Below are 20,479 nucleotides of genomic sequence, written 5' to 3'. Positions count from 1 at the left end.
GCATTGACGGTGTGGACCGCAGCGCTACACGGACGGAGTTTAACGGCACCCTTTGAAGAGTTGGATGTCAGTCATTTTGCCCCGAAGCTGAATGTCACGACACACACACACACACACACACACACACACACACACACACAGGAATGCAGTGTGTGTCTGTTTTTTTCCAGGAAAAACGGGTTGTTCGTTTTGAAAACGGTATAAATAGTCAAAGTGAATTATTATTCATTAATAATAAATATGTCAATAAATAAAAATGACCTTTTGAAGTTCTCCGAGTTACACGGAGACGTTATGGAAGCGTTGGACAAATGAAAGCTTGTAAAATTCCTTCGACAATGAGCATATGATGACTTTGATTATTCAAAATCTATATTTCTTTTTTTAAATCACTACGCTCTATGAACATATTGTCATCAGGATCGCTAAGCTTAGGTGATCAAATATGCACTGAAGAGGCGACAATTGTGATTAGTAAAGCTGCAAGTTGAACGTCCATGTTTTTTTTTCGACCATCAGTCAGGGAAATGTTCACGAACTGATTTCAGAGAAGCCCAAATCTATAAAAACAACAAATATAGCATGATTTTAGTTTGAAATCCTACATGTGCCAGAGATCAGTGCATCGAAGAGGCACAGTATTAGTGACGGAGCTAATGCCACTCCTACAAACCAGTGTATATCCTTGTCTCCAGGTAGTGTATTGTGATCTGAGGACCAGATGCGTGACACACACTCACACACACACACACACACAAACACAAACACACACGCCCAGAGAAGTTTTCAGTATTTGGACGCATGTTTTCTCCATTAGAGCATAAAACATGGAGCCATGTCTGCCTGTGGAAGCGGACAACTTCACGTTAATCTGCTTTCTTTTTTTGTTTCTTTTTTTTGTTTCTTTTAAAACACATTTTCATTGTTGGTGGAGACGTTGTTGAATTTGACCGCGCGACTCTTTCTTCATTTTTCGGTATTACGCCTCCGCATTCGGCGAGTAGTCAACATTTTCAGAGCTCTGATAAATACGGCTCGACCTTCCCCTTTTTTGTGTTTTTCTTTTTCAAAACTACTGGCTTTTTGAGTACATGGCTGGTCGGCCACAAAGAGGTAAGCCTGTTCGCGAGACACAATGTCCACAGACAGAGTGTGTCCGTGTGCTTTTCATTTTTCTTGTATCAAGTACTTTGTGTTTACTTCATTCCGCGGCCCCCGTTACTTCAGCTTTCAGGGTGCGTCTGCGTGCTTGTAGTAGCATCTCTGCAGCGCCGCGGAGGCGATGCTCTCGGCCGAGCGCCGCTGGTCCATGCTCAGCAGGGCCTCCAACAGGTCGTTGATGTCCGCTTTTAGTCCCTGCCGCTGCATCCAATTCTTCAGCAGTTCGTACACTTTGTCACCAGGGGCGCCGTTCTCCGCGATCCGAATGTGGTTGTCGCTGACCCCGATCATTCTGAAGAACTTGTTATGGATCCGCACGTCCAGGTACTCGTCGAACAAATCGAAGCTCTTCTTTAGGGATTTCTCGGACCCTTTAAAAGGGAGAGATGAATAGAAAGAAAATGTAAATTGAGAGGCACAAAATGGCACAAATGCTGCAGAAACAGAGAAACTCTATGGTAGCAAACCAAAGCGTTCATCTTCATTGTCATTTTCCTTCCGGGGATGCACACGTGAATATTTTTTTATCTACGATCAAATAAATCTGTTAAGCCATGTCCTCTTTAATTTAGCGTGAGAAAAAAAAACACACAAAAAAGGCGGCGAGTGCCAACCCCCGAAAGGCTCAGATACTGCCTGACTGTCATGAGATCATTAATCTATCAAGCAGATAATGTGAGATCTTGAGGAGAATTCTGTTTATATGACGGCAAACAGCTGCCTGCTCACTTCAAGTGGCATTAAGAAATGTTTAGTCGAGGGGAAATCTGAAATCTTACCTTGGAGAGGCACCAAGCGATGCTGCAGAGGATCATCCTGCAACACAGAATACAAATGTGAGCGATGGTGGCACAGCTGGGCCCGACTTGTAAATGAAACATTCGTGATTTAATACGCTTTTAACGGTTTTCCCTCACCATGTCTGCGGGTGGCAGCCGGATGGCAGCGGGGCTCTGCTGCGGGGTGTTTGGGGGGTTATCGGAGGAGGCTGCGGTGGGCGAGGCCGACAGGCTGGTCTGAGAAGAGCTGGTGGTGTTGGGCAAGCTGTCTCCGAGACCCCGGTCCTCATCTTCCAGAGGAGGGGAGGCCTTGGTCATGCCGGTCTCCTGCAGCAGGGGGCGGGACTCCGGCCGGGACTCCTCGCCCTCCAGACCCGCGTTCTGATTATTCTGTCTCTCCTCTGCCGTGGATCCACTCTCGTCCTGACCAGAAGAAAGGACATTTTATACCACTGATTCTGTATTTTAACTTGCGACACGGCAACAACTCATATTATGAAGCGCGAGTGATTGGAATCAAAACACAACGCAGTGACTTACGATAGGAATCTTCACAATTTCACTGGAGTCACAATGGCTCGTTGAACCTGTCCAACGGCAGACACAAGGCATAAGGAACACACACACTTGAATAAGGAAACCAACAATGCAAAAGGTGCACCCGATGCCAACTCACATGGTATTTCACAGGAGCGCTGCCTGATGACGAACCACCACAACGCCAGTGCAGCAACGATGACGATGACGATGATGGTCAGGGAAATGCAGATGGGTGAAGCTGGAAAAAGAAAAAGACGGATCAATTAAGTACGAATTAACCCACAACGTGAGGCAGAAGGCTTCTGCGTGACAAACGGGGTTTTACCGATGTCTGCTGCGGAAGTCGGGGTCGGCGTGGGGATCGCCGAGGTGGTTTCCGTCGGGGACAGATCCCGTTTGCGACATTCTGTGTTCGAAAATGGGGTGCACTTCTTCACCTCCTCCTCCCCTAATTTACACCTGGAATTTTGTGGAACAACAACGTATTCGCATTAATAAGTAAAACATACAAAAACATTTAGAATTGCATAACCCTTGGAGCTTCAAGCTGGTCCTCAAGACCAAGGGACTTTACCCAGACACTGGAGACCTTTTGAGGACCTCATTGTGTTTCAACTGAGGGGTCAAAGGGTCTAAATTAAGTTTGGGACATTTTACCCTAAAAACTGCCCTGGTCTGGAGGTAGTACCTTCTCAAAATACAACTTGTGATCGGTCAAGCACACACAGTGCCGCTGCTTCACCTCATCTACGGCTTCGTCCAGAACACAAGGAAGTACTTTCGTATCGATTTAGGACCGATTTAGGACGAGGAGAGAGCATTTTCTCTTTGTTTGCCAACAGCCGGCTTTCTTGAGGTTTACCCACGTGACTTTCTTTTTTTGTTCTTTAAAAAGTAGTGCCGCGTACTAAAATTACCAGGAACTTCTTGGTGGAGAGGCGACTCAAGAGTCCTTTTATTTGTTTTCTGCCAGGCTGGGACTGAATGTGAATTAGGCGAGGATGAATCCAATTAGCGAGCAGTTAAAGATTGAAACACCAACAATGCAGTCGATGCTCGAGAAGGAACCCGTCGTCCTAAAATTACATTTAAATAGGCTGACATTGATATGTAGAACTGAAAGCTATTTCAGGAAAGAAGTAGATGACACTTACTTGGCACAGCGCTTGCAGACTTCGCAGGCCTGGTCCGGGACACAGAAGGTACCCTGCCGGCACTGGCAACTGGTGTCAGTAGTCGTGGTGCAGGAGGCCGTTTGAATCTCGTCTGTGGAGAGGAAAGTTGTGAGAAGAGATTAATGCCTTAATGTCAGACGTGAGTTTGTTTGTGATAGATCATCAAGAATAATGAGGGCACTTCATTTTAAATCCAGCCAAATTAAATAGATGGAATCTATACAGAGATAAACAGACACATTTATCAGCACGCTCCCACATCGAATACACAGACAGACATAACACAATATATGATTTTAAAAGATCCAGTGATGTTTTAGCCAATGATACATAGACAGACAGGAGTCTTGAAGATAAGCGATGCAGGCTTCACTTGGTGATCTAACTTTGTGAGTTGTATAAGTGGACTCGTAATAAACTTGTGACCACTGGCATCCGTTAAACGGGAGAGAACAAGAAGGACTTCTCAGGTAATTCCTTTGGCCTGTACCAATTATGTAGTAATTTTTTCAACAAAAAAAAAAAAAGATAGGAGTTAGATAATTGCGTTTCCAAGTATGACTCCCTCTTAGAGAGAATTTGGCTCGTTTTAACAGGATAATGAGGATGGAGAATCTGGCATGGCTCATTTATTAGATTGAGACATGAATAGACCGTAACCCCGGCCTTTAAGATAAGATCACAGTGAACAACAAACCAGCGGTCCACCTCCACGGGACGACCTTTCGCACAAACAGGATGTGCATGCTCGCCAATTAAGGATGAAAGAACAGCGTTGGCTTGGCGTGGTTGCATAATGCGAGCACACTTAATATCAAGTCATCTTCCTCCACACTAAATGGTCCTAAAATCGTATTCAGACAATTCAGCTCATTTATTGTAGCAAATGATGCCGTTAAAAAAAAAAAAAAAAAAAAAGAAGAGAGATGTTAATAGAGTGATTCACCGTCACGAGAACCTGTGTTTCGTCAACTTTTCCACAGGTGACAATTCCAACGTGTGCCGGGATACAAAGTCCACAATTAGTCATCACTTTGTCGCCTTCGTAAGGAAACCGAGGAGGTGCGTCAGCAGCGCTCCGTTTATGAGCCGAGAAAATGTGTGAAATTCTCTCTCAGTGCTTGCGTGTGAAGTATGAGTATTAAAATGGAGTTTGCTGATCCCAGCCGGCTGAAAGATTTGAAATAAAGACTCTGGAGTTTGTCTTCTCTCAGTCTACCTTAAACCCTTTATGCGGCCATCATTGTGATGATCATAATGAAATGTTGCCGGGGAGAACGGGCCTGCGGATCGCACAGCTGTGACTTAAGCTATGCTATGCAGGACTATATATGGAACGACCTGATGCCTGGCAGCAACTACATGGATTGTGGGATCATAAACACACGTACAGAGCAGGGCTTTGTCCCCAAGCACACTCATGCATGGTTCAGAAGTGTGCGTGATGTAGGGTTTTTATTTTATTTCCAAATCTATGCATGACACAAGATCAATTTAAATCCTATTTTGTCTCCAATGTATTTTAGATATTCATGTCTGGATGTCACAAACCATTTCACAGCTCAACCAGGTTAAAAATAAATATAGTTATTAGTTTCTGAAAGATCAGAGAGAGAGAGGAGCTTGTGGCAAAAGTGAAATTCCCACCAAGGAAGAAACCTCGGTGTGGTCTTTGACTCGTCGCCAAATCTGTCACCTTTTTAAAAGAATCAAAGTGCGATCATTTCTCTCCCTCAGTGACCCAGAGACACGAACGCTCTCCTCTGTGGTAGAGAGTCAGAGACTCGGCTGACCGGCACCAGAAGGAGAGAACACACTGCAGCTGTGTCTGAGCCGCCGTGCGGCGCCTCGGGTCCTCTGACACGAGTCTGTTAGTTGCTCCGGAGTGCAGGACAAAAACCTTTGACGAGTCAGCTTTTAGCTTTTATGCCCCGAGCTGCTGGAACAGTCTGCCTGAGGATCTGAGAGCAGCTGGAAGAGTTTTTTTCAACTTAAAACCTATTCTATTCCAGCCAGGCCTTTGATTAAGAATGGGAATAGACATTGTATACACTGCTTTATTCCCTTTTTTTATTGTGTTGTTATTCATTTACTCATTGTTTTACTAATGTTACTTTTTTCTTTAACACAGTCCACATTTCCTATTTTCTATTTGTCTGTCTGAAGTACTCTGAACTGCACTAACCTGTACAAAAGGTGCTAACAAAAAAAGTTCTTGATGAAGAGAACTTTTTTTTTTTTTTCCTTTCTAAAAAGGTACATCTCAGAAGTTGCAAGAGGCATTTCTATTGCCGTGCCCATCTCATAGTGTGTATTGGTACATATCTCTTTTTTGTGAGCTTGGTCGCGTCTGCATGTAAACAGTCACACAGAGTTTACCAGAGCAGTCCTTAACTGGTTCCTCTGCCAAGCTACTGGGACAATGGGGTTGATTGTTACAATTTAAATGTTATACAACAATCATCATGTAATGGCAACCTTCCAATACGAAACAATTTCCTTTGGAGGTTGTTTTGTTTTTTTCGAAGATACTCGGGAACATTCTGGTTAACTGCACGGCTGTTAAACGCTCGGCCCTGCAGCACACACACAAAAATAGGTCACGTGAAAACATGTTCAAAAATCTCGGATGTTCGGAATATTGGGAGTTTTCTTGCATGAATGCTTTTGATTTAAAAAGAGAAAAAGCCGGATTGTAAACTTTCTCCAAAGAGTTACACAGTCGAACAAAGCCGACTTTGCTCGGCTCTCTGACTGTGTACACTTAGTCACATTTCTTTGCCATTTAGTTAATTCCATCAAGCCAGGAATCAAGGTTTTGGTTGTTGTGTGTTCAGCGTTGGAAACAGTTGAGCCATTTCATGCGCTGTTGACGACGCAGGACTTTCTTGTTTCCTTCACGCTGTGCTAAAGAAGCAGCAGCCTTTTTTTACAATGGAAACCGATTCCATCTGCTGTAGTGCTGCAGACAGCGAGCTGGAGCTCAGTGAGGGGACACATCCCAGTGTTCAGTCTCGCCAGTCTGCTCGGTGATAATCAGAATGTCAAACAAAGTTTCACAGATGATCTAAAGGGGGACACTTTAATTTCTTTATTATGTTATTCTTTAAATTGGCAGGAGCTTTAAACGAGTCTGTTTTGAGGGCGGGGCACAAAGTCAAAGTGGCTGCTCATCTTAGAGCTTGGCGATACATTTATTTGCTTCCTTTAAAAATCCTGTTTCTAGTTCATAAACATGGCAGCATGCGCTAATGAAAGCGAGGAGTTTGTTCCCATTGTAAGGCGCCACAGGGCCTGCACAATAACATGTTTAATCTTCAGATACAAAGTATTTTTTTAAGAGGCATTTTTATTTATTTGGATGTAAAGTGAAACATAATATTATTATTATTATTACAGGGTTCATATACATTTTTACCAATGGATTTCCAAGACTTTTCCATGACTTTAAACCAAATTTCCATGACCACATTTTGTGAAATCTCTGTGTATACATGAAAAAGTAAAAAAAAACGTTTTGGGATTTTATTTTGGGAATAACCATTTTTAAATTCCATGACTTTTCCAGATTTTCCATGACTGTAAGAACCCTGTTATTATTATTATTATATTTTTTTACCCATATTCCCCGGTCCTGGTTCTGCCCCACCTGAATCATGCATCTTCTGTCTACTTGGTATCTAATCTAAGTAGTTTATGACGTTAACCTAAATCTGAATCATACCTTCAACTCATTTTCAAGCTCTGAATGAAAACAAACGCACAACATTCATCATATGGAGACAACATGCAACATCAGACCCTTAAACTTGAAGAACGCAAAGTTCCAACTTGCACAACAAATGATTCATTCAATCAACTGCAGCCGTGACAATATAATATATTTCCCAGTTGGAGGTTCTTAAAATAGCAGCGCGGTTTACTTTAAGTGAAAGTAGTCCATAGCAAGCGCCTCTTTTTCAAGTTTAATTCACATTTCCTTTTGCCGTGTCCCTATTAATTATTACACGGCCGTTAAATAAGTTAAAACTAGAGCGAAGACGCACAAAGCTCCATCCCAAAACCCCAATGAATGAGCACAAAACACATCCCGTGTAACAGTAGTCTCTTTTCTGTGGCTCCAGCCTTTCATCGGACACAAAGACGCCCAGTGTGGGACACAATGGGACACGGCCACACCCAGTTCAGCCAGGTAGGAAAGACACACAAGCAACTCTCCAGAGACGGGCAACATGCTCACATTCGGGCCCGCGAAACAAAACAACAAGGACACGCCCTGCTACTCTGTGGAACATCACAAGATCACATTTTCAGGAGTGGATCTGAAAGGCGGGGGCACAGACAAAAAGGTATTAACTTTCCCCCAAACAATATATCTTTGACACACTGGGTTTCAGAAGACTCCACTTTGGAGATAAAGGGATAGGCAGTTAAGAGGTTTGTCTTTTTCTTTCTTAGTTTAGTTTTTAAAAACCTGAGACTAATTTACAGTGTTTTCATAAACATTTGACAAAGCTATTTCCTAGTACACGCTGTACTTCCTGTGGTTATTTAAAGAAAACACATCTTTACAGGGCACTGGCCTCAGTACAATAGACAGTCCCCCATTTGACTTTCACATAAATGGATGGACAATACGTTGATGAATTGACTAGTCAACAACTTTAATAGTAGCTTTGCCATTAAGCCATTTTTTTTTATACATAAATGCTTCCAAATGTAGTTGGTTTCAGGTTTTCTTTAGGAAATTCAGCATCTTTGAGGTTTGGGCTGTGAACAAAGTCGTCTGAAGATGACAACTTAGGCTCTGTGAACTTGTGACTATTAGCAGACACTTTATAGATCAAACTGGATAAATCGAGGATTAATGTTGCATGTTAATATGGTTAAATGGGTGGTAAAAGGCATCATGGTCTGAATGTCACAAACGATTGGGCGAATGGACGTCATTGTAAAGTTGTTTACCCAAATCATAGTGAATGTCATTTGAATTAATAAGCTAAAAGCAAAACAAAAAAAGCTAACTGGGAAAGACACATCATGAATGGTTCCCACTGACTCGACGGTGCGGAGGCTCTGGTTACCTGAGCGGCAGTGTGTGCACGGCAGGCAGCGGTTCATCCCGTTGGAGTGCTCCGTGTAGGTCTGTCCGTGCTCGCAGTGGAGACAAGTGCCCTGTTCCTGGTCTCTCTCACATCCCTTCTGCACAAAGGTCCCTGCAAACAACAACAACAAGCAGGGTTCAGACACATTTTCACCAATGGATTTCCATGACTTTAAACCATATTTCATTGATCAAACATTTTGTGAAATCTCAGTGAAAAAGTGAGAAAATGTAGTATTTAAACTAACAATGAGAATTCCAAAGCAAAAGAATGAGAGACAATAGATTGATTGAAAGAATAAACATTTATATAGATGCTTGTATGCATGCCTGCTTGTATTTTGAGCATCTTTCTTTTAAAAGCATATTCATTATTTCAAACTCAGCGTAAATGAACGTCATGAACACATGAATATAACACATTTCCATGACTTTTCAAAAACCTTTGGGATTTTAATTTTTTCAAGGACTTTCTAGGCCTGGACAAAACCATTTTAAAATTCCGTGACTTTTCCAGGTTTTCCATGAACGTAAGAACCCTGGATAACAACTTGTGTGATGAATATTCATAAGTTACAGGCAGCCGGCTTCTTTACCGGGATGGAGTTTTCTGTTGAAAGAGGACGTTGGGACAGTAGAGAAGGTCGGTTTGATTTGACAAATATGCAGATGTGTGGGACTTTGGAGTTGGGAACACGATTCCCTGTTTTACACGAGGTGACAGGTTTCCTAATGTCCACACTTCATGTCGTGCTACGGGTTTGTATACTGGCGTGCTGGGAATAAAACCACTTGATTCTCATGTGTTTCCAGTGCAGAATGGGAAACATGCAACTGAGAGCACAGACATCTTTGGTTGAACTCTGGGTATTCAGTAAATAGAGGATTGGTATTGTGTTCGCTTCAGGGGTGAAACAGTTGTTAAAGTCTGTCTGGTTACATAAAAGCTTATATTGACACAAACAATCCAATAAAAATAAGCTTAAGGTATCAATTATTTGGCACTTTGTGCCCACATCATTCGATGTCGGGCCATGTGTTTTAGAAACAAAACCTTAGTTGATCAAGTTAATGTGAACCAGAAACTAAAACCAGATTTGAGCTTCTTAGAATTCAGAACGGAAAGTGAAATAATTCAATCAGCGAGCAGAATACATGCAGCGACTGTGTCTTGGCTAACTATTTTCGGAGCTAAAGGGAAAAAGTTCAACGGTCTCAATTTCTTTACGTAATGTAGAAATATGGCGTTTTTTCCTTTTTCCTACTCTGCGTTTCCCTCTGACTTGGAGCAGTTTGCCTCCTGCTCCTGGCCATCATGCATTCTTTCCAGACAATGCAGAGAAGGTTAAATTCATTTAGGACACCGTTCAGGCTACGGGTTCGACATTTGACTCAAGTCATTTTAAACGTTTGTGCTCTCGCTTGCGCTCGGTTCCCGACGAAGAGACGCCACTATTTGTTGATCGGATTGACTTTTCAGGTTGATTTGTTGCAGCGGGGCAACACATCCAGGCCCACATTCCTCATACGTTTGCTTGTAACTGGAGCTGTAATTGCTACTGTATATTCCACTCAATGTGGTTCCTCTTACCAGCCTTGCAGTTGTGGCAGCAGAGTCCCTGGTGGAGGTACTGCTCGTTCTCCACGCATGTTCTGTGTCGTCGAAGGGTGAGGTTTTTGTAATCATCGCCGGACCACTGAGACGCTGGAGGTTCGGCCGCGTGACACACCAGCCCGACGAGGAGCGCCGCCACAAACACCTGCATCGTCAAGGTCGTGGGGGCGGGGGAGAGGAGATGGGAGGAGGAGAAGAGACAAAAGCTTTGCATTAGTTTTGCATCCACACAGCATACACACTCGCCCACTCAAACTCATTACGTTAAGGACAGTAAAGAGGAGAGTCTATCTTCATCGGGAACCTTGTGTGAGCAATCTACGACTTAATTTAAACCATATGATCTGAACATCTGCTGTGGGAAAGCAATTATTGGAGCCATCCAGCTGGACAGAACTAGTAGGCAAAGCAACCCCGTGTGTGTGTGTGTGTGTGTGTGCGGGACACGGAGCTACACACTAAATACATGCGGCGCAACAGGCGACCAAACTTAATTACTCCGTAATCTGGTTTTGTCGGAGGGGTTTTGAAAGGAGGAGTCTCTGCTGTGCCAGAAAAGGGTCGGATGAGGCGTCTCAGAGCACCACCGCGGTGCCCATATCAAATGTGGTTCCAGAGAGCCATTCATGTGCAGGATAATAACAGGGCTTGTATAGGTGGGGGACCGAGAAGAATACCGCCGATCGCTTTAGCGCTGCCCCCAGGCGCTGGTGTTTATTCACACGCTCTTCACCATGTCAACGTGAGAAGGCCCCATTCACTGGCAAACAACACACTTTAGTGCCTCGACTTCAAATGACCCACATTCTTAAACCCCCGGCTCTTTGAATGCCGCGACATGTGACACCGCCGTCCAGCGCCCCAAACGCAATGCGACACCTCCTGGTTAAATGAGAGGCCTAGATTTGGAGTTTTTTTTGTGTGTGTGTGTGTGTCTCTCCCGTGCAACCGGGCCCCCTCTCCGCCTCCGCCAGGACCCAGAAGAGAAAGGAACAGGTTAGGGGGTGGAGAAGGGGCCTGGTCGAGAGGTGGGGGTCGATTCAAAAGTGAGAAATTGTAGACAGCGAGTAGAGGATGGGACGCTCCGCAGGGATTAGGGTTTTCTAAAAAAGACCGTGTGGGAGAATGAGGGGAATAAAAACTGATAAACAGAGGTGGAGAAAGAGGGACAGGCTGGAGCTCCTAGACGCTAGACTTGGCTCTCTGGAGGGCCGCCATGCCTTGTTGTTCAAAAGAACTTTCCTCTCTCTCTCTCTGTCTCTGCCTTTCCCCTTCTTCCTCTCCCTCTGCTCACGTCAGACTTTCCAAAGACGCTGAGAGGCAGACATGGAGAGGCAGACGGCCGGCAGAGCAGTCACAATCACACCATTTAGATCTATCCAAACATTCTCTGGGAGGGGGAGACAGAAGAGAGAAGGAAAGGGGAGGGAGATAAAATGAGAAGGGGGGTGCTTGAAGCTTGCTTGACACAGGGTGAGTCTTCAGACTTGAATACACTGTGTGTATGACATGGACTTTGGGGAAAGAGTAAGCAGAAGGCCGTGTGAAAAGGCAAGAGAGCAAAATCTGCGCACAGTGGAAAGAAAAGATGGGGAGAAAGACAACTGGGGAAAGTTGTCCCCAGTTGAGCAGCACTAAAGTTCATCCTCCACGTCCACAAAGCTCAATGTGACATCGCACTGAATGTGCAGAAGTGTATTTATCCTATATTCACATGGCCGAGCTGACAGTGAAGATGCACAGACGGCATAGAGATGACATCACTTCCAGTCTTTGTTCAGTCCCGGGCCTCAGATTCAAAACAGTCCCAGCGGTGCAGCTGCCCTCAACAGCTAACCTGCTATGCTGCAGCAGCTGAAGGTTCACCACGCAGAAGATCCAGTTGCATTTTTTGCATTATTATAAAAGAGAAGCAGGGCTTCGTCACTTTTATCATCGATGAATCCTTTGATCGGTGAAGCGCCTCTGTCCAGCTTTTATTTTGAAATAGAGTTCAACGTGTCTGGGGGCAACCTCGCTGTGTGGTATTTCTTGAACACAGCCCGCTTGCAGACAAGGAAAAGGAACGCGTGTCCACGGCTGCTAAAACTACTGTGAGCGCCAACGCGCTGTTTACACAAACACTTTGGAGCAGCCGCAATGTGGCTCAGTTTTACCTCCACAACCAAGCGAGAGGGAAGGCTGGAGTGACCATAACCTCAGTGTCGAAAGCCCTCCAAACCCACAATCCCTGGAGAACCTCCAACCCGCCGGCTGAAGCGCTCGAGCTTGAGTCCACTTCACAGCCCTCTTTATCCGCTGCAGATTACTGGGTTTAAAACAGTGTCCTATTGTGGCGCTTCCGGCCCGCATGCATGTCGGTTAGTACGACGCTCGTGTGGATGCAAGTTAAACTAATGAAAAGCTCCAATAAAATAATGACGGGAGCTTCTGTTTACCCGGCAACAGTAGCTTCCCTCCACTTCCTCTGAACACCCTGGGTTCTTCCAAATTGCCTTGGCACAAACGCAACACATGCCGAGTACACTGAGAAGGCGTTTGTGACTAAATGACAGGACATCCTTTCAGCTGACTTGTGTTATCAATGGGCCTTTTAGAGGGGCTGATAACTCCATGTCCCTGAGGGAATTGCAGTGAGCTCCATTATTTAAAAAAAAAAAAAACGGGCAGAAACTGAAAAAACACGAAGGAACTCTTGCACGCACACAACACACACACACACACACACACACACACACACACACGCACCAAGGGGAGGTTCTTCCTTTCATATCGGAGGGAGGATTTCAATCATTGCCAACTAATAAGCAGCAACATGATGCACCTCATTATACTCCTGTGTGCGGACCAAGACTCACGCTTTTCCCATCAGGCAATTCTTTCCTTTAATCAATTTGACATGCGTGGTAGTTATGATATTGTGCCGTCAGAGACATCACGACAGAGATTATTAAAGATTTAAGAGTGTTGAGGATGTGAAACTAGAAACACACACTAGAATTGTAATGCCTTCACATATGACTTTCCTCAGATTACTCATGCGGTCCATAGCAAACCCATTAAAAAGTTGTCCCTTTGTAGTTCATGCAGTCCATGAAATCAAGCCCAAACTGCACGCTGATTTGTTGATCTGACAACAACTTAATCAGTTCATCGGATTATAGACAGTCAGCAGCTGGAAGTTCGTCAACCGAGTGGACGAATGCCGATTATCAACCATTACCGCTTTATTACAACCGCTGATATTTAAGGACACGAGCACATGACGGACGGCAGGACGGAACAAACATGTTTTTTCCACAGCTGCAAATTTGCAACACGCCTTAAATGACCCAAGCATGCGACGTTCAGCTCAGAAACGTCAAGCTCAGTTGACAGAGACATGCTTCCTCTGACCTGACCGCGGCTCAGTCTTTGTGAGACGCCACGGCCCCCCAACAACCACAGGAAGGAGAAACATCCACCACATCTCATAACAGAGGAGGCAACACTCGCGGCATCACAGCTGCCGCTGATGTCGGTAGTGTAAACACTGCAGCGATGAAATCCTCAGCGATCGCACGGTCAATTCAAAAATAAGAGTGGGATTTCTATCAAAGCGAAGCTGCAAACGTGGCGGTTTGGAACTTTTTCATTCACAATTTCTGCTTGAAAAATGGCTGACACGATAAAATAGATTATCAAAATCGTTGAGGATTTGGTCGTGTGTTGCATTGCATTTAATTACCCCAAAAAAATGAGTGCAGATATATTGTGGTATCTGCCAGAAACTAACCTTCACTGCTGATTTTGTCCTGTCTAATTGAATTTGTTGTATTTATACTGCCACGTAGTATTTGGATGGCTCTTTGACAAAAAAAACAGAGGGAGTGAGATTGGAACACGAGGTCAACAGCAAAAATATCAAAACACAACCGAAACACTGTCCTGTAACGCGTCTTCTATAACATCATTAGTGTATTCGTGAAAACTAATGTCCAATAGTAGTTTGGCATCGTTTCTTCTTTTTACTAAATCTAATTTGAACAACATTTAAACTTAATTTAACCAACAATCGCCAACTCTTGCGCTTATGTTCAGTTCAAATCCCTCAAGGCCGACCTTGACATGGACAGTGAGAGCTCTCTGCCTCACAGATAAGGCCTGGCGTACCGCGGAGGGGTGACCATGCACGACTCCTCCTCGAGCGATGAACTACACCGACATCCTGTCTCAGGCGATGAAGACGGGTGCGACACGGCGCGAGACAAAGCGACAGAAGCCCGACACTCGCTCCCAAGCGCGGCAAACAAATCCAAAGTCCAGCCGAGCTCGGATACATTCGTCATTATCAAGCTGAACGACGGAAAAATGACAAGCGAATGACGCCCGTGTGTCAATTTTGAAGCAGATAAGACAAGAAAGCTGCACACACAAACACGCACGCACGCCACACACACACGCACACTATGCGGTTTATGTGTGGGAGCGTGTGAAAAGCGGCGGCCCCCTCCTCTCAGGGAGCACAGGAAGCTCGAGACAATACGGAGGCTTCATGCAGGGTTCAGCTCCAAACTGTTCCCTCCGAGAGCGGCCCGCCTCAGAGCCGGGGCCCGGCACCCGATTGGACCCGCAAACACATCCGCTCGGCTGGGTATTTATAACTCGGGGAAGCTGCAGCTCCACAACACAAATTCTTGAGTTTCCTCTAGGAGGTGTATACGCTTGGCTTGATTAGACGGAGCGTGACGTGACAGCAGGTTAGGTGACATTCACCTTTGAATCAGAGGAGAAGAAGAAGAAGAAAAAAAAAGGGGCGAAAAACAATCTGCGATGACAATGGTCTTGATGACTTTTCCTGGCATACGTTGGTGAAATGAGTGACGCTGACGGTGACCACATGAAAATATCATGTTATATTGTTTTGATGACTAAAAGAGAGAGTGATGATTGGGGGGGGGGGGGGAAGGGTTCAAACAGTTGTAAGCAGGTGCAGCGTGACGTTTTTGAGGTCGAGTGAGACGCCAGTGTGGGTTTTCTAAGGGCTGGCTGCTCAACACACACACACACACACACACACACACACTTGTGCACATCGTAAAGTTCACTCGTACGCGCGTCACACGCCATGCACAGCACAGATTGAAGTTAGATGCTCGTGTGCAGCGAGCGGCGACTCACAAGACAACACTGGGAGTGTAAAAAAAGAGCGAGAGCGGATGACTAATGGAGTCAAGTATGTGCAGGAATCCATCACCTTGCCCGAGACAATCACATTGGCTCCATTAAAGCTCGTCTTTGTGTCAAAAGCAAGGGGAAAGAAGGTCCATGAAGCGCTGGCACTTTATAGCCGTCTTTATAAACACATCACAGCAAAAATGTAGAATATGCGGCGCTGCAGCGGCTCAGCGAGGACCTAAGTGACCGTCAATAGCTGGAATTTATGTTGGATTTATGTCTTTGTAAACAGGAGTCCATTCTAAACGCCAGACAAAGGTTGAGTTTGTTCTGAGTCTTTAAACTTTTGTGATAATCTGGCTATTCATCCAGGAGAGCGGGAAGTCAGAGGATGTAGCAGCCTTAAGCCACTCGGCTTAATGAGTTTATGAACTTTATGTTATGTTCACAAACTCAAATTGTCAAATTATTAGTCGCCAACTAGTTTGAGAATTGATAAAACCTCAAAAAAAATGTTTTATGTGAATATTTGCTGTTGTTTGGTCTTCTATTAGAGTACATTTAATGTTGGGGGTTCTGGACCTTTGGTTGGCATAAAACAAGCCATTTAATAATACATTAATTTTATATAGCGCTTTTCAAAATGCTCAAAGACGCTTTAAATGGGACAGAGACAAACAAAACAATAGGAAGACAATAGAGCAAATCAAACAAACAAACAGAACATCCCCGGCACAAAGGAAAACTGAGGCTGAGGGTGTTGGTTCACACAGTTATGAAGTTCAACTAAATACTTCAACTTTCTGACACTTCATTTCAACTGGTAATGGATTGATCGTTGGGTCTACAACTGGTCTAAAAATAGTTTAAAAATGCGCATCAAATTGCTTGTTTTGTTCAACCAACAGTCACAAGCTCAAAGATGTTCAGCTTAAAAGTAGAATATGTCACAAAAAAACAGCAAATCCTCACAGTTTAGAGGTTAGGGCACTTATCTGAACCATGAATTCATTATGAAAGTAGTAGATGATACATTTTTTGTATCGTCAGTTGACTTATTGATGACTGAAATGCCCACATTCACTATTATGACATGCAGCAGCATGTTAATCGGATTTCCATCTGCTTCACGGCTTCCTCTTGATTGAATACAGGATGGAAAGAATCCTATAAGTCCAACTCAGGCTGCAACTTAAAATAATTTCCCTTATTGATTCATACAAGACATAGATATATGTCATATGTCTACTTAATGCCCAAAACATAGTTTCTCACATCTATTTCTCACAGCCCAAAGTGCCTCCTTTTCTCCAACCAACTGTCCAAAACTCAAAGACATTCAGTTTAACAAAGTGACGTGAAACAAAGAACGGCAGCAAATCCTCACAAGGGAGCCGCAGCTGGTCCCACTCACAACATGTCTGAGCTTTTAGTTTTAGAAAAGTGACTGAAATAACAAATCAACTATGAAAACCATTAGAGACGAGTTGTTGAATTAATGTTTCAGCTCGAGTAGCATATGGGAGAGTATGGTGTAAATAGAAGGCTTTCAAATGTGTAAACACTTAACATATATAGAATGTGTAAAAAAGAAAAGAAAAAAATGCTAAGAAAAGCTTTGCCCCCTTTGCCAAACAGTGTTCATTCCCAATATAATATCCTTAAGGAAGTAGTAAACCCATGTGATTTGACCCATCAGATGACTTCTGTACACATGGGAGCGGTATGAGAGTATTTCATCTCAGAGTAGTTAACACTGTGTGTGTGTGTGTGTGTGTGTGTGTGTGTGTGTGTGTGTGTGTGTGTGTGTGTGTGTGTGTGTCTTAAAAAAACAAAACGCACATCAGACCAAAGCAAGTTAATCAGTGTGACACACGCTGACTCCTCCCCCACTTGCTCCAGTGTGAGCGCTGACTGGCCTCCGTCGGTATGCAGGCCGCACCTGAGCACAGGTGGCACGCCCTGAGTGAGTCAGCGGGTCTTTGATAGCCGGGGAGGCATTCGCCTTAACGATGGCCGCAAGAACCACAGCGGCAAGGATGAATACCTGGCTTTCAAACTGAGACGGGCAGAACCTGGAGTCTGACAGAGAGCGGGTTGCACCGCGTTGCATCATGCAGTGTCCATGTATTCCCCCTTAGGCCCCTCCTCCTTCCTAGTCTACGCTGTAACCGTTCACACGGAGCAGCAACAAGCGGTGGTTACAGTATTGCTCTGGACTGGCCGCTTTTTGTTGACCGCTGCTCGGTCCCCCAGTGACACAGCTTGGCCCGCCGCTCGTCCCAGATGTCCGTCCTGCCTCCTCGTCTGTGCCGTCCACAGAGACGCAGACGAGGGGTATTTCCTGTGTGAACCAACACCCAGAGCCTCAGTAAGCCATCTCAGATTGGAATCTTGTGTACTTCTCAGAAGTAAATCGATGCCACTAACATCAGCGTATCTGTGTATTCTAGACAGGAAGTTTACTGGATGGCCAGGCACGTACACTCAGGCAATTTGAAAGGGTGTGTGTTAGAGGGGGGGGGGATTGAGGAAGGGGGAATGGGAGTGGAGGGTGCATGAGGGGGCGGGGTTGAAGTTTCCCCATAGTCCCTTAGCAACAAGGCTCGCTGGCGAGGCCTCCAGAATGTACTGCGGTTTACAGAAGAGATAAACATTGACTTTGCCACCCGGAGAAGTAAATCTGATGCCAGTAATGGAACACTGCACGGCTTAAAACACAGATCAGACAAACATTAAGGCCCCGGGCACGCAGGCAGATGTTGCATTCAATCCGAGCGGAGTGGCCGGCTGTGATAAATATACGAAATGCCACGACGTTGCAGTTTAACGGCCAATGCCGCTGGCCATCAACCATCGAGGAAGCAGGGACGTAATCTGCTCCGTTAATTTAGATATCAGAGTCCCTTTTTATTTCCCAGCGCACGCCGCAGTGCAAACCAGATCACGTAAAAGTCCTTGAAGGGGACCTTCACGGTGGCTCACATGCAGTTTTACGCGCATATCATTCATCCAAAAGGAACCTGGAATGGGTCGGCTCCACTTTACAGTGGAGTACAGTATTTATAGTGTCGGGCTTTTAGGTGCCGCACAGATGGAAAAAACAACAGCGGAGGAATGAAAAGACGTCTCTGTGAGGGTTCGGGGGAGTGGAATAAAGTTAACTGGAAAACCATGAGGGAACTTTGTGGCTTTAATTGGCGAAACTGGCGGAGGTGAATTCTTGGCCTTTCTCTAGGGTCGAACTGATTCACAGCTTCAGACTTGTTACTTAACAACCCTCAAACCCCTCAACACACAACTTGATTGAAAAAGCTTGCTCGAGCAAAAGTGCACTCGGCACAGCCGGGGCCATAGCTTATTAATAGTGCCCATAAGGGGCCAGATACATCCGCTGTGACAGACCAGGAGCCACCATGCGCTGCCTGTCTGAACAATATGACCACATGATGGCCAACACAGATGGTGGCTGTAACTATGAGAGGGGGGGGGGGGGGGGGGGGGCTGCTGGGTGAATGATACAAGCACATGTACTTCAAACCACTGAACTGGAGCCAGGGAGCCATCTTCTTCTCCACGGAAATAATAAACACTTTAAATCAACACCACCAAACAAACACAATGTTGCTTCTTGTGTGCGTGTGTGTGTGTGTGTGTGTGTGTGTGTGTGTGTGTGTGTGTGTGTGTGTGTGTGTGTGTGTGTGTGTGTGTGTGAGAGAGAGAGAGAGAGGGAGTGTTCTGGACAATGAACAGGCTTGTTTCATCTTCTCTCAAGTTCACAGGCCTGGCCGTGATTTCTGGTCCCATGTTAACAGCATAGCTTCCAAAAAAAAAAAAAAAGAAGCAATGTTTATCTGGTGCCTCGACTTCACGAGGAAGTCAGTATATTTTTTATTTATTAGATCTCCTCTATTTGGCGTCCAAGCGACCATTTGAAACCAACAAGCATATTTGTATTAATATCTGTGTATTAATAATGTTACTGTCCCGCTGAAGCGCCTCGAGCGCGTACAAGATAAGGAGCTCTGTCCGCAGTTAAAGGCGCAGTTAAACGAGCGCGAGCGCTTTAATAAAAACAAACAATACTATGAAATACTGCACAGGTATGGGAACGCACGCGAGGAAGTATTCAGGGAGAGAGAAGGGAACATTGTCGCGTTTACTTACAGAAGGTTTCCCGACCACCGGATCGAAGTTCATCTTGGGAACTTCGAGATGAGAGAGGAAATCCCGGCGACTTCGCGTCACGAGCCGAACCCGGTTTTAAATCTCGGGAAAAACACACGGGTACGAAACAAAAAGAGGCGCGCGCGTCCAGCTGTGAAACTATCCGTCGGCCGGTTTCTTTCATGAGTTTTCTCGGTACTGACACAACTTTTTAAACGCGTTAATTTCCCCCTCCGTCCGCCTGTGAGCTGAGAGAGACACTACTGGAGAGGTTTTTTCTTTTTTTTCTCGCCTTGGAGCGGCGCTTGACGTCAGAGCGACCGGGGAGCCAATCACAGGGCTCCAGACAGAATACTAATGAGGTGGAAGAAGTACTAAGTAACAACAACACCATGGTGGAATGTAACTAAGTAGCCTACAATTACATCAGTAATGTACTCAAGTAGCAGTTTGAGGTACTTTTGAGTATTTTCATTTCAAGCAGCTGCAAACTTCTTCAGCACTATCTCAGAGGTAAATATTGTACTTTTTACTCTATATTCTTACTTTTATTAGCGTTACTTTTGAAGTTCATATTTTTTTCAAACCCTTCCTGTCCAGTGTTGATTTGGATTTTCATTTTTTTCTGATAAACTGAAGGATGAAGTGTTGCTTTATGTGTTGAGGAAGTTCTTCTTCTTCTTCTTAAGCCAAATATACTATTGTTTGAGCTGGAAATGTCACAAAGCTAAAAATACACTTTTTTAGAGATACGTGTTTCTCAGAGGACAGTGACGCAACA

General features: G+C 44.7%; 1 protein-coding gene across 1 annotated transcript; it reads right to left on the bottom strand.

Annotated features, from left to right (window-relative positions):
* Nucleotides 1-464: 464 nt before the first annotated feature.
* LOC306751276 (tumor necrosis factor receptor superfamily member 10B-like) lies at nt 465-19,731 on the bottom strand (the record flags this gene model as incomplete). Its single annotated transcript, XM_079234837.1, has 10 exons — nt 465-1,532; nt 1,941-1,977; nt 2,079-2,363; nt 2,481-2,527; nt 2,617-2,718; nt 2,806-2,939; nt 3,635-3,746; nt 8,740-8,871; nt 10,351-10,519; nt 19,699-19,731. 10 exons carry the CDS (start codon nt 19,729-19,731, stop codon nt 1,231-1,233), a joined length of 1,353 nt encoding a protein of 450 aa, XP_079090963.1. The 3' UTR covers nt 465-1,230.
* Between the last annotated feature and the right edge of the window lie 748 nt (nt 19,732-20,479).

The sequence above is a fragment of the Taurulus bubalis genome (assembly GCF_910589615.1).
Source record: "Taurulus bubalis genome assembly, chromosome: 19".
In the NCBI taxonomy this organism is placed as follows: domain Eukaryota; kingdom Metazoa; phylum Chordata; class Actinopteri; order Perciformes; family Cottidae; genus Taurulus; species Taurulus bubalis.
This window is presented reverse-complemented; position numbering and strand designations above follow the sequence as displayed.